At 37.1% G+C, this 15,824-nt stretch overlaps 1 protein-coding gene across 2 annotated transcripts in view; it reads left to right on the top strand.

Moving 5' to 3' along the window:
* The window catches only part of trps1 (trichorhinophalangeal syndrome I), a 97,648-nt gene that overhangs the window by 21,945 nt on the left and 59,879 nt on the right, over positions 1-15,824 (top strand). For both annotated transcript variants that reach the window (XM_043218425.1, XM_043218426.1), the window contains exons 3-4: positions 4,291-5,150; positions 8,972-10,062. In XM_043218425.1, coding sequence (XP_043074360.1) covers positions 4,291-5,150; positions 8,972-10,062 — 1,951 coding nt within the window. The remainder of the gene's footprint in view (positions 1-4,290; positions 5,151-8,971; positions 10,063-15,824) is intronic.

The raw sequence follows: 15,824 nt of genomic DNA, 5'->3' as shown, positions 1-15,824 counted from the left end.
AGATTGACCAGTCCTATTTGACAGCATAGAACATTGCTTATAGTTAAAGAAAGGGTGTGTGTTTGTGTGTGGGTGTGCATTTTTTTACATTTTTTTTTTTAAGCAGACTCATTAAGCAGTACTCTCTTGCTATGCAACACCTCGACACACTGCAGACGCACTTAACCAAAGCAACTGTAATGAGCACACACAGTAAAGAAATGCACAAAACTCAAACGTATGCAGAAACTTTTACGTGTACTCCCGCCGCCACCAGGGTCTAACCTCAACCACCCGGACATTTTCTGGACTCCGCAAATCTACTGCCTAGTGGGAATGACTTGGTGCCATAAGTTAAACCCTACCACTAAAAATCTCATCAATACTGACCAGGCTGGGCCGGATGGCTGAGGAAATCCCCTGTATTTGTTGTTGTGTTTGAAACAAGATCTCTTAAATGAGTTTGACAATGAAGATGACATATTTGGAGTCACATTGCCTCTTCACAAATGAGGCTCTGTGTGTATGTGGCCGGCTCTTTTGATACTAGAGATGGGCCAACAGGAAGCAGGCCAGTGCTGAGTTTTTCACAGGGAGCTGCCTGTGCGATGTTAGAGGAGTTTGTGTAGACGTAAACCCATGGCAAGTGTCTGTTTGAACATTAGTTTGCGACTGAGCGATCCTCTTTTCATCTGTAGTTCGTTTTGGATCATTGTGATGTTGTGAAGCATCCATCAGATATGAATCGTTTTGAGTTGAACTGTTAAGTGTCTGTAGTGTCTTTAAGTGCATGCATGGAAGTTCAATAAATGGGTGAAGAAAGTGACGTGACATTTGTTAATGTGTACAGATGCATTCATTTTTAATGAATATTTTAATTAAAATATTAGCGGTATTACATATTATTGTTATTTTATGCATGATACTGAGATTTTTCAATTAAATTGATTATTGATTAGATTTTTTTCTATATGATATTAATATTAATATCCACATATATATATATTCCATAAAAATTGTAACTGCAAAAATCTAAAAAAAACTAAATAACATGAGAAGTGTATCAAATAGCATGAGAGAGGATTATGTTGGAGTTTTTTCTTTCACATCATAGGACACATTAATAGGTCATCCACCCATACATAATCATAATTCCCCAAAGTTGACGACAATGTTGGTCTGCTTTGTCTCCGTTTAAAAATATCTTTCTTTGCAGACTGAGCACATGCACACGACCCATTTAGTTCTTCAGCATGCAGAATTTGCATCAGGTGACTTGTTAATCGAATTATCCTGACGTGTTGCACTTGTCATTAACGCTTTTCTCCGCAGGAATGTTGTGTCGCAGCATTGTCAGTGGATCGCGTATACAGCGTGTTTTGTGTTTGTGTGTGTGAGATTAAATCGCAGCAAGCTCTTCCATCACCGTGTCACAATGACATGACGAAATGCCTGTCGACAGGTAGATTTCTCTGATAAAAAAAACAAATGTCAAAACATAATATAGCAGCTTTAAGTCATGTGGCTGATGAAAGCCAATGACAGCATTTTGTTTATTCGCATCTCTAAGACCCCCTGGAATTCTTCACTCGGTTAACGCTCCCGTACACAGTGTCGGAATCGTCGGTTTGTAAGCTAGTCGTAGTAATGCCCGCTTATCAAAGCCCCATGATTGAGCTTTGACTCCTGTCATTAGATTGCATTAGCTGAAGTGTCATAGAGCGCTCGAGGGACAGCCCTGCTCTATCTTCTGCTCTGTATGCAGACAGAGGCCGCTGTCGATCCATTCACCCCCTCCTTACTTTTTTTAATTAAGAAAATTGATTGTCCTGTCCTTTTCAAAAAGCATATTATACTTTATTAAGTAAGTTCTTGAGTAGGCACAATAACAGAAGAGGAGCAGTTTAATATAGGAAAGGAAAAGGAGGTGGGGGTGGATAGTGAACCAGTGATTTGAATTGACTGGTACAGGAACGCAGCAAATGCCTGGGAGCTATAAAAGCAGATTATTCGGTTTCTGATGGCGGCCTGGAACGGTAATGTCTCACCGCTTCCCCTGCAAGTTTTTAATGTAATTGTACGCCATATCAGGTATTAAAAACTTTTCTTGTCCTCCCGCTCCATTCCTTTTTGCTTCTTTCTATGTTGGTTAAGATGTTACTTAGTATTCGATCCCGATAACAAGGCTGTACCTTTATTCTCATAAACTGAGGGACAGTAAAAGGAAAACGTGAATCGGAAAGCGTCCGTTCAGTGAATCAATAGCTTTCTAAATACGTTGTGTAGCCTAATATGCTATATATAAAAAAAAAATCAAGTTCATTTGATCAACAGTTTATTAAACAGTAGCGGGGATCAAATCGTTTAGATTTAAACTGACTTTAATTGTGAATTGATCTAGCTAAATCATTGAAAAGACCTGACTCCAAAGAAGAATTGCTCGCAAATCTGTTATTTCAATGGCTAGTGGGCATGTTTACTCACCAGCTTTACACAAGAGTAATATCCAGCAGACGAAACATTTTAGAGCACAGCATAATGTGTATATTTATGATGGATGGGAATTGCATATTTTATAATTCCGGCTATGATTTTTCTTATTGATTCTGTGTTCCGTTTAAGTACTTTTTGAGGAAGAATATTTGGGTGTGAAGAAAGGTAATTCATATTACTACCCTATCAGTCAAATAATGAGATAATGTAATAACGGAGAAAATATATCTACTATAACTTTGTTTGCCCAGACATTTTCAAATGATATTTCATGCACTTTATAGAGGTGTCAAAAATGCAATAATACAAATACTAACTAGATTTCAGTTTATAAATAAACAAATAAATAATGGAATATTTATATATTTACACAAAAACAATAACAAAAACACAAATTGATGTATTTATGATTTATTCAATTAATTTAGAGTGTGGTGCTCCGTTTTCACTTTATTATCATTTCTATTGTCATCATTTATATATCTATGACTTTTGGTAGCCTGTAAAACACAATTGTAAAAATTCCATTATAAGTTTTCCACGACGTTGGGACCTGTTTGCAATACATAAAAACACATGTACAAAATCACCAAATGAGTACTTTTGCTGTGCGAAGCGGTAATTAGCATTTACTTTATTTGTCATTCTCATCAAGACGTTTCAGATCAGACCACACTGTTGCCTGCATGTAGTGTAGTGTATATCGTTGATTGCGTTCCTTGATATGATAAAATAATTATGTGCATTTTTGGATGTATTATGACAGATTAAGAAAGTAGGCTTTTAAGAACCAGCATCAGCCATTAGTTCCATCTTTTCTACCGTCAGTCACTCTCGCTACAGACGCCGCTAAACTTGAATACATTTCTTCAAACGCAATATACTACCCCTTTTAGGAGGTAGTAATATGACACAAACAGGTGCGTTTCTCATCAATACCAATTTTAAATGGATAGCACACCCGCCTCAGAAATAGCGGAGTGCGGATGGTGAGAAGCGTTAGAGATGCTGCGTGATATGACAGGGTGTGGTTCTATTTGTGATTAGATTTTCGAGGCTTTTATTAACTTAGCTCTGGTTAAGGTGTGGCCCCTCTGCAAAGCATGAATTGCTTTATTTAATATCCATTTGCATCACAGACTAAATGAGGAAATTGCTCTCGATGGTCTGTCGAAATAAGACAGGCCCCTGTTTTGTTAAATCACGAGAAACTGTAATTGCCCTAAATTGAAACTGGCCAACAGGCACACCATCTTGCAAATGCAAAATGATGTTTAACTTAGCGCTGTGCTAAACCGTTCATAGAAATTCACTTTTGATAGCAGGAGTTTGTGCCAAAGGAAAGTCTAGTTAATAGTGCGATTTGCCTGCTATGAACAAACACGCATGACCTCATTGAGTTCTGATGGAAATTTTTCGCTATGAATCACTTTATAAATTCCACATTTTTTTTTTCTCTCTCTCTCCCTATCATCTTTGATTTTGCTAACTGATTAAAATGTGTGTCCCTAAGCCACATCAGTGACATAAGTGCACAGATTTTATTCATTAAAACATCATCAACAAAGGCCGGCGCCGACATAGTCACCGATATTAGAACCTCATTGCTGTTTATGGATTGAGCTGGAACAGCAGAACCGTTTCTAGGGCATTCCATCTCAGATTTTCAAAAATCAAAGAACAATTGAGAAGCTTTTATAGAGAACAGAATAGGCGCCATTGGCTATGAAATAGTTTTGAGCATGTGAGCAGTCGGAACCACACATTGAGTGAGTTATTTCTAATATTGCTCTTCTCTTTTTTTTTTTGGGGTTCCAGATATGGTGCGGAAAAAGAATCCCCCTTTGAGAAGCTTCGGCGGTGAAGAAGAGGAGGGCGAAGCGGTGGCGGCCGAGGCCACGAGCCCAGAGAGCGGGAACGCGGGGAGCCAGGCCTCAGAGCCCGACCGGGCTGTGGGCGAAGAACAGGAGGAACCGTCCTCCCCTGGCCCCATCAAACCAGATAGACCTGACTTGCATTACTCCAGCCACAACCTGGCAGCATCCTACTCCAGCCGCGAGGGCACAGATACCGAACCGCTGGACTCTACCGCCTCCCCGACAAACTCTGATCCAGGTGAAAGAGGAGACTGTGAGGATGAGCGGAATGGTCTAAAACCCAGCACCCGGTCAGGTGGCGTCATCGTACAGGGCTGCACCAGTAACGGAGAGGAGAGGGACGCCACACACAGCCCGCTAGCACTGCTGGGCTCTGACAGCCCTCATGGTGCGGCTGTCGAAGGTTCTAAAGCTCCTCCTGTTACACTTCATCCACAGAGGCCCATTGGGGGAGCGGAAGATGCCCCTAGCCCTCTGGGAGCTGAAACTGGAGCACCTCCACCCACCTCACCCAAACTTCAAGACTTTAAGTGCAACATTTGTGGGTACGGTTATTACGGCAATGACCCCACGGACCTGATCAAACACTTTCGTAAGTACCATTTGGGCCTGCATAACCGGACACGGCAGGACGCAGAGCTGGACAATAAGATTCTGGCACTACATAACATGGTGCAGTTCACAGCCCAAACACAGGCCAAAGACTCCGCACGCCTCCTTGGCCAATCAGCTCACAGCGGCTCTGTGGCGGAAGCAGGGTCACCCAGATCCTCTGTACTTAACGGCACCTATGACGTACAGGTAATCACAAGACAGATGAAAAAGGAGATGTTGCTGGATACAATATACAGTAGTTAACATTGAAAGTGTATTTAAAAAAAAAGTTAATCAAAGTTGTCCTAAAACAAGAACACATTTTGCCTTTATTATGACTCTGATGAAGGTTTTGAACATTCATTAAATGTTATTATAAATGATAAAAATGCGTTAACACTTAAACCGATTCTCAATATTAACAAGTTGCTTATTAGCATGCCTATTGTTAACATGTTGTTTATTAGTACTTATATATATTACATACATTACTATTAGTACTTATATACATTACTTACATATATTCTGATCATGATATCTCTAATCCCACTACATAATACCTAAGCTTAACAACCACTTAACTAATTAATAATGTGCAGCAAATTCGGGGGTTATTGAGGCAAAAGTCAGTTAAAAGGTTGTTAATATTTAATAATTTGAATTTGAATTAATATCTAGAAAAATACTTATAAGTAGTAAAAATACATTAAAAAAAACTTACGTTACCAAAAAAAAACCTAAATGATTTTTTACTGAAAATAAAAACTGCTACTGTTAAAACGTTTGGGATCAGATATTTGTTCTGTTGTGAAAAAAGCATTTATAATGTTTAAAAATGGTTTTTATTTTTATAGTAGTATGATTTTTAAGTTTCCATAAAAATGTTAAGCAGCAAAAATAAATGTTTCTTGAGCATAAAAGCAACATATTAGAATGGTTTCTGAAGGATCGTGTGACACACAACCAAAATAAGTATTATAAAAATTATCTATATTTTAAAATATTATTGTTTTACTATATTTTTTGATAATGTAAATGTAGGCTTGGTGAGCATAAGGGACTTTAAAAAAAAAAAAAAAACATAAAAAAACTCTAGGCCCAAACTTTTTAATGGTAGTCCATGTGAAATGAATTCAAATGAAATGAATCTTTGTCTGCTTTGCTTGTGAAATGCTATTTAATCATACACGAACTTGCATCCTATGTAGAGCTTTCCAAATCAGTGACTTATAAAGGCCCTGTTTTAGTTAAGATGCTGCCTCAGAAGGCAGCTGCCTATGTAGGAAGCAAGATGGCTTTATATTTTTGGAGCAGTGCTGTAGTCAGACCCATGGGTCATTAAGGCTTAAAAATGATGCATGCACATGCAGCTGTGAAACTTAAAATTTATGTCACAGAAGTAAAACCACTAGATGGATGGTAACCGTACATGATGCATGCAAAGTCATGCACACCAAGAAACTCACACACTGATGAACATTGACTGCATTAATTTCGAAATTTTGACTAGCCCTCATAGAGTCTGTATTTGTTCATGCATGTGTTATAAAATAACGTCATGAATAAGCAATCAAGCTGCTCCATTCAAATTGAAATACAAGCATCATTTTTTCATATCACCTTGGTGATTTCTGATTTATAAAAACAAACAAACAAAAATGTGAAGGAGATTAGTCTGGATTATGCTGGCACACTGTATTTGCCTTTGTTTTGTGACTTTTGGCTGATTTATCGTAGCCCTAGCCTCAGTGTATCATGTTTAAATGGACCATTATGTACAGTTGCCTGCTTTGCACATGTGCATGTACTCAATCAAGCAAGCACACAGCGCAGCTTAGAGTACCTGATGTTTTTTTTCTTCTAATAACACCGGCCGCGATCTTTTTCAATTCAACATCAGCCTGTCTACAAATTGTCGTAATACCGTATAAATTCTTAGGAAAAAGGTTTGAATAATGACTCTATTCAGAATTCGTTCCTAGTGGAATTTTCCATGCAGTAATATCGACGACTGCGATTTCTCATTTTCCCAATGAAAAAAGGGGGGAAAAAGAGCGTAGGGAAGCTGGTGAGGGGAGCCAGTGAAAACACAGGAGTCGATTTATTTTAAACGATGGGTAATGAACAGATGTCATAGTCATTTATCTGCCTGACTTTCAGCACGGTTTCACTCTTCACTTCAACAATGTCATGTTTACAGTTTAAGCGGCATATTTAAGTTCGGTTTCTTAAATATGAGCCAAGTTTGGAAGCATTTAGCTTTAGTCAGTGCGAGGGGGATTTTGTCCAGTTTACCAGCCAGTAATGATTTAAAATTAATTATGCTAAATCACTGATGTAAGCTCTCTTACATGTGTTTCCTTGTTTAGTAATGAGAATATATATATATATATATATATATATATATATATATATATATATATATATATATATATATATATATATACATATATACATACATACATATACTGTATATATATATATCACATTTTATTTATTTAAATTTTATTTATTATTATTATCTTGTATTATAGTGACTATATGTTTAATATTATGGAATCATTATTTATTAATATTTATATGGGTAACTTCAGTACAGGTGGCAAGAGGAATTATTTTAAACTCCAATATGCGTAAATATACATAGCACACAATTTATACAAAATATATCTATATTTTTACATAAAATTGTGTTATTATTATATATTTCATGATTAACAATAACTAACAACTGTACTTAATTATATTACTATATATATAATATATAATTTCATTTCATTTAAATTTTATATATTTAATTTAAATATATATAATAGATAATTTCTTAACATTAACTGTTACTTTTTAACCTAACTATAACATATTTCTCAATGAAAGGTATATGCACAAGTGCGATTTACTTAAGTGCAATTCCTCAGATAGGTGATATAGAGCAACCAGCTGAGATTTAAGTTTAGTCCTTTGTATCTGTAATATGCTAGTGTAAGAATTAAAATCAAGCATATATTACACTAAGCAGTGGGTGTTTATTTAATCATTGCTTCAACATACAGCTCAGGGGCTGCTCAGGGGAAAGGGCCTGTCTGTGCTGTGACATTCCTTGAGTGTTTTGTCTGGAGCATGACGTTGAATTCCCCACAGTGCGTATGAAGCTCAAGACCTCCCACTCACACTCTCTTTTGGCTCTGTAACTTGCAGCTAAATATTCCATATGCTTTCTGTAGGCCAGAAATCTATTGCATCTTAAACCGCAGGACTGCATGTCTACATTTTAATGTACATGCAATTAAGAAATATATCGTTAGTTTTTTTTTTTTTTTTTTTGCATTAGTTTCTGTATTAACTTACATGAGCAAACAAAGAACAATACATTTATTACAGTATTTATCTTAATGTTAATGTTAATTCATAAAAATACATGTTAGATCACACTGCATTAACTATTGTTAACAAACACAACTTGTGATTTTAATAATTCATTAGTAAATGCTGAAATTAACTAGGCATGAACTAAAATGAATGAATGCTGTAGAAGTATTCTTAGTTCTAATGTTGACATTAGATGACACCTTATTGTAAAGCGTTACCACGGTTTAAGTTGGTGATTATTTCTTTTCTTTCTTTCTTTTTTCTTTTCTTAAATCCACAATTTAATTTTAAAATAATAAGAACTAAAGTTAGACCTGAATAGTAATAATCAGAAAAGATCCATTTAGTCTCTGCATGCATGGTTGCTTTACTCTTTGAATCTTCTACAGGTTTCCCATCTGCTCACAGAAGGATTTTCGAATTCTCAGTGCTGAGAAGTAATAAGAACATAAAATGTGATTTGCCTTTGTGTGGTGATAACTGCTGCCTCGTCTTCGAGATTGGGAGGGTTATTGAAAGTCTATTGTCTGTCTTATTATATCAGACTTCTATTTCTCTGTAATTCTCTGTAACTCACGGATGATTGTTCTTTTCCTTTATCTCATTTTCTTTCTTTGTCATCCATTCCTACCCCCCTCTCGACTTACCTATCTTCACAGGTAACGTTAGCCGGCACCTTCATCGGAATCGGGAGGAAGACGCAGGACTGTCAGGGCAACACCAAGTACTTCCGTTGCAAGTTCTGCAACTTCACCTACATGGGAAGCTCTTCTGTAGATCTGGAACAGCATTTCCTGGCCACCCACCCTAACAAGATGAAGAGTCCACCTCCGTCCAACACCAGCCTCGAGGAGAAGTCCTCAACTGAACGGAAGGGGAACTGCGTATCGCGCATTGGGGCAGATGAGCAAGGGAAGTGGGCCGATCGGGTAGCGGTGCGGGCCGAAGATGACTCGGTGGCTGGGTACTCGGTACCAATCAGGGCTTCGGATTCCCCCAGCCAGACTGGAGGTGACACCCCTGCCTCATATTACTGGTGCAAGTATTGCAGTTTTAGTTGCAACGCTACCAGTGCTTCTAGGCTTCTGGAGCACTATGAGAAGAGACACGGTCAGGTGGCCATCAGGGAGGGAAGTCCAGTGGAAAGGGACAGAAAGGACCATGACGGAGACTCCCAATTACAGAAAAAAGAGAAGACTGGAGCAGCGGGCGACCAGGAAACGGTAGTAACCAGTTACAACTGCCAATTCTGTGACTTCCGTTACTCCATGACTCACGGGCCGGAAGTCATCGTCGTGGCTCCGCTTTTGCATCACTACCAACGGGCTCACAGCATTCACAAGTGCACCATCAAACATTGCCCCTTCTGTCCCCGTGGGCTCTGCACTCCTGAGAAGCACCTGGGGGAGATTTCCTATCCTTTTGCTTGCCGTAAGAGCTCCTGCTCGCACTGTGCTCTACTTCTGCTGCAGCTAACAGCTGGAGGGACCACTGCCCCATCCCCGCCAACTCCCAGAGCGTCCGTCACTCATCAGTGTGACCAGTGCCCGTTCACCTCGACTGATATAGACTTGCTTCTCTTGCACTATGACAGCACCCACACCTCGCACACCTTACTGGAAGTCAAACCAGAGGAGGAGGGATCAGGGGATGCAGGGCCAGGGCCAGGGCGGGACCATCCTGGAGAGTACGCCTGCACTAAGTGCCATTTCTTCACTGAAGTGGAGGAGGAGATCTTTCGTCACTACAGGTAAAATCAAATAACAAATCACATTATTTTTTAATGAGCATTCATACTGCATATTTTTGTTAACATTTTATACATTTTATAATTATATTTGACTTATCCTGTATAATTTCTTCTGGAGGGACTCAAAACCCAAAATATGTGTGGGATATGTATATACGTATATATGTGTGTGTGTGTGTGTGTATATGTGTGTACATACATATACACATGTATACACATTTTATGTATATCATTTAGCATTGAATTGCATAACTTGAACTTAAATTTAGCTCATTAAATATATAAATATTACGTGTTATTAAATGTAATATTGGATCTTTTAAAATAATGCTTAACTTTCATATATGTAATATTTTGATGTTGTAATATTTGCTATTGATATTGTAACAAAATTAGTAAAATGAATAAACTAACAATAACAAAACATTAAATACTGTAATAAAGATATTGTTCGTTCAAGTCAGTTAACACATTAATTAAGGGAAGTGTTTAATATTAAATAGCATTGCATAATTTTTTCTTAATTTTAATGCGACAGAATCAGATATAACTAATTGTTTAAATAATGTATGATCCCACAAAGCTATTATTACCAGAGCACGTGAGCAGAGCACGGCATCACGAGAGTGTAGTGTCAGCTGTACTGCAGCATGTTACAGCACAGTAGCGCTAGTGCAAACAGGAACAAGTATACTACATGGGCATTTCCTGTCGAGCGTTATTTGAGCAGACCCTGTTTTTTGAGCTTTGTTATTGGACTTTAAACATGAGCGGCAGGCTATTATACGAGCAGAAGCGCATTCATTGAGCTGAATCCCGAACAGAGCGTCAAACCACGCAGTGACAAGGGCGGGGCATGCCATATATAATATTACATAGCCTATTTTTGGCTCGACAAAATTTGGATGCATCCCTACAAAAAATTAAATGAAATGATTAATAGACAGACAGTCATTGGTTAAGATTTGAAGTCAAAGTTGTTGTAAAACCTTAAATCAAATTGTATTCGTCTTTAAACTTTTTTGAAATTTCAAATGTTGAGGACTATGTAGTAGTACTTCAGTAACTATACAGTTTTTCTATATATACATTTTATTACTGTAGCAATAGGCATAGCATTGGACAGTGAAAGCAGCTGTTGATTACAGCTAGCGAGCTTGTGTTACACATTTGTTTCTGTGTTGGCGGTTTTGCTTTTATACTGATAGGTAACAGGTTTTCCTTTTTTTTTTTTTTTTTTTTTTTTTTGCAATTTACTTGAAGTCAAGCATCACAGCTGAATAAACTGAAAATGGTAAACGTCAGGGAGTAACTTTTCCTACAGCAGTCCCTTATTGGTTTTGATTTAGCTTGTCTTGAGGCCAGGTGCGCATGTAAATGTGTGCACTTTAGTGTTTGTTTGCGCGCGCATGTGCGTGTGTCCGTTAAGCACGTACATGTGAGAAAGTATTATACCTTTCCATATTTTTTCTTTCACCAGCTGTGTACTATGTACGGCGCGGATGAGTATGGCTCTGTTTTACCTTCACATAAGATCTCAATTATTCTCCATTTTCTGCCAGAGTTTACAGGCATGTCTACATGTGCTGGTTTGAATTTATTGATAAAAATGAGTTTACTGCACCACTGAAATCCATATGTCCGCTTTAGTTTGGCACAGTAGAAAGAGAACAGAAAGGCACTTTGCTAAATCTAATATAAGTGTTGTGTAAATACACCAAACCACCTCAATGCCACATATGTTTGATATTATAGTATATTGTGCCATATTATGTGCAAGAACCTCTTCTGAGCAATTTTACTACTGATGTTTACATGGCAAAATGAATCCAATAACAAAACTTTAATACAATTCGGCAGCGTCAGCATTTTATACTTTTTTTTTTTTTAATACTTAATTGATTATGGTTCCTTAATTATGATTGTGTTTGTGCTATAAAAAGAAAACAAAAGTTACATTGAGATTTTAGATGTAATATTATGAGAGTAAAGTAAAGAGAATTTAACATCAATGTGATGGAGAACAGTAAACTGTATCACGTCTGTTTGAATTTTTCTTTGCAATAAATTTAAATTCCTTCATATTCTCCTAGCATTGACTACATTCCCAATTTTGCATTTTTTTATTGTGACATTAAAATGCTGCTATGCTAGATTTAGTTTAACGATTCTATTTTATAAGCAATGATCAGAACCTGTTGCAAATGAACAGATCGTTTCAGATTCCAGGCTGCAGAACAGTAAAAATGTTTTTTTTTGTTTTGCTTTTTTTTGCTAACCAACCTTGTGCTTTAGTTTTTTGTTGATTGAGTCTTTTTTTAGTTCACATTTTTTTAAATAAATAAATAAATTGCGCTCACACATGTATACATCCATTTTTTCATACAAGTATATTTTATTTTTTTATTCACATCTGTTAAAAATGCCAGTATTTTAAAAGTCAGTGGAACTAAATGTAAAGGAAATCATTTTTCTTAAATTTTTATGAATTAGCTTTAAAGAAACTAATTTAATTTAATGAATTGGTTTTACATAAGAATCGATTGTCAACCCGTTTATAATTCAGTCTACCTTCATAAAATAACATATCTGCACGACAGACAATTTTTCCTCTATTTTAAAGTTTTTTCAGTAATTGCACAGGTTCACGTTATTAAATGATCAACGGTCTAATCTGACTTGTCAAAGATCTTGGCAGAGGAATCATTTGTCAAGTTGGCGCTCTTGTCAGGAAACGCTGAATTTTCAGGCTTCATACACCCACCTGTCCCCTAGGGAACATGTGTGAAGGTTTTTGTGCGTTTGAGCCTTGAGTGACGTCCATCATGATCCAGCTGCCCGGGGCTGGTTGTTTCAGGTGGACGTGGAGCAGAGTGTTTTCAGCCTGTGCGTGCGGCCTTTCTGAATAAGGCGCTGTTTGTATTCAGAGCCCACAGCCTGGAACCCGGCGAGGAGAGAGACGAAATCAGACCTGTATGGCCTCCCTGGAGAGCTCCTGCTTCTCAGCTCAGACCGTACAGTGTGTGTGTGTGTGTGTGTGTGTGTGATCGAGAATGTGCATGTCATATTTTGTTTTTAAGCTGCTTTTCCCTCAATTTTTTTTTTCTCACCAGGCTTACGGGCAGCATGAGAATTTTGTGTACACTTGGAGTACACTAGATTTTAAAGCGTGGGCTACTGCATGCATGTTTTCAACATCGTGTCTTCTGTGTTATTGTATGAACATCTGTGTCATAGTATCTGGTTTCATTGTGTGGAATCGTTCGGTGACCTCTGTGTGTGCGTGCAAACGATTGTGTGGTCTGAGGAATCACTGATACATAATATTTCCAGTATGTGTATGCGTCTCTCCGGAATACCTCGCTATAGTGTAGATTTATGAGCAGAATCCTGCCCTCTAGTCTCCAAACAGCAACCCACCCACCACGAACGTGAACCTGATATTAATGCCGTAGCCTCCCACACCTCGTGCCCACTCGATCCAGCGCACACTCCAATATATCACGCTGCCCTCCAATTCGGGAAAAGGAGACCATTTACGCGCAGGAGCTGAAATGGCGAGAATACCATACTGGATTTTAGACATGCTGGTTTCAAACTTTGAGTCAAGTCATTCCGGGAGTCATTTAGGAAGGCGAAGTGTGTGATGTCTGCACCTCTTTAGATGCATTGCTTTTATAAATAGTCCCACCACAAACATTTTTGCTGATCTACTTTGCACTCTGCAAGGGGTGACAAAGTTATACACTTCACCTCTAAAAAAAAAAAAAAAAAAAAATTAGCTATCTGGCGCAATAATGCGCTAAAGTGAATTTTTGCTAAAACTCTGGGTAATTAGACTCAGTATGCTGTTTAGCTCGTCATGCTCTTAGGTGATGAAATAAACCAGTGATCTAAAATTGATATTTCAGCTAAACAAATTTTACATGTTGTCGTTTTGGGTCACATTGAAATGTGTCCACGCTGCTGACATGTTTACATGTTGTAGCTTGTTTACATGACATAGGTGTTGAAAGTGGCAAATCATGCCATCTGTGAAATGCTAATTAGAGTTTTCACCTGTTTATCTTTCGTTTCTTTTTTTTTTTTTTTTTGGTAACAAGGGATCCTTGTTTCCTTTTTAAATGAGCTGATGAGCTCGCACTTTAACCCTCCTGCTGTGATTTATTTATTTTTTTCTAAGCAGTGTTTCAGGTAAGCGGCAGGCCTCGCCGTACCCATTTTTCCATTTCCCGTCTAATGTCATGGGGCGGTGTCGCTAACGCTTCATCTCTGCTCTGTGTCCTGTAAAATGGTAGTATTGAGCCGGTGTGCTGGTGCATAGCTAAAGGGCTTCATTTTCACGAGCGCAAATTACTGCGACTCAGTAACTTTATTGACATCGATATAGGTTCTCATTCATTTTTTCATGTTTTCAAGTATTTCCTCGCTAAATCGATGATGTTGTTTTGATGCTTTGCAAAATGTAACTTGGAAAAAAGGTAATCTATAGTCTGTGTCTGCAATTAAGCATGGAGGGAATTCTAGTGTACTTGTGCAGTTTTGTACAGGTGAATGCTGACTCTTTCGAGGTCTGAGAGGGGTGAAAGACAAATTCTTTGCTACTGTTTTTTTGTGACCCAGTGAAATGAAGTAGCCTGCTTTTTAAAGTCAAGGGAAATTTTTTTTTGATTGTTTTAACAAGCTATTTCTCAGATGGTTGTCTTTTTGAGTTTTAATAATGTTGCTCATTAGTTACGGTTACAAACTGGCAGAACTATTAACACACATCCCAGTGTGACATAGCCACGGAAAGACGAATGACGTAAGATTGACATCGCCCACAAAATGGCCCAACAAAAGCCTTCAATTTTAAGGAATTATTTAAAGTTGTCATTGTAAATCTGGTTGAAACAAGATCATTTGAACCCCTTTAGTTGTTCATTTATAACAAAAAAAAAAATCCACAGTTTTCATTTTTTTTTTTGTCTTTTGGTTCTGCTGTTGATTTTTTTTTTGATTGTCAACTTGAACGTACTCATCTAGTCTGATCGTGATTCCTGCATCGCTGCTGATTTTCAGTGGTGCTATATGTACCTCATTATCAAACAGATGCAGCTGGGATTAACACTTTATTTTGTTAATGGCCTTAATGTGTTTTTCTTAACATCACAGGAAATGTGACAACCTGTCAGCGTTTTAATTAAAACTCATTTTGAGGAAACTGTCATAATTACTGTAGTAATGCACTGTACTTGTGATTGACATTAACAGATGTTTACAGAAATCTGTAATGCTCATTTAATTATTTACTTAATGTTTAAATGAACTACGATGAGAGTATTATGTTACATTCTCTGTGCTTACACAAGGGGAATTGTTTTTGTTACTTCTTTTTTGTATCTTAACATTAATCTTTAGTAGATTTTTTGTAATCATAATGTAATCATTAAGCAGACTTTTAAACAAAATATATTTTTCTTGTTTTTAATACACAAAAAGCAAGTTATTATTAGATTATTCATTAGAATAAAATAATAAATAAAAATAATAAAATAATAAATAAACTGTAAATAATAATAAATGAGTTTTTTGCTCCAATTGATGAAGTAGATTCTTTGCATTTTTTTATTTTAATTTTTTTTTACATATGATATATTTGTATATATGATGTTGTAATCTCCTGAAAAAAAATATGTCTTTAAGATATTAAAGTATTTACTGAATGGATGGATGTATAGATGGATAGATACATAAATATGCAAATGTGCAAAATAGACAAA

This window comes from Puntigrus tetrazona, chromosome 19 (genome assembly GCF_018831695.1).
Source record: "Puntigrus tetrazona isolate hp1 chromosome 19, ASM1883169v1, whole genome shotgun sequence".
NCBI lineage: Eukaryota > Metazoa > Chordata > Actinopteri > Cypriniformes > Cyprinidae > Puntigrus > Puntigrus tetrazona.
The sequence above is the reverse complement of the archived record's forward strand: the minus strand, read 5'-3'. Positions and strand labels throughout refer to the sequence as shown.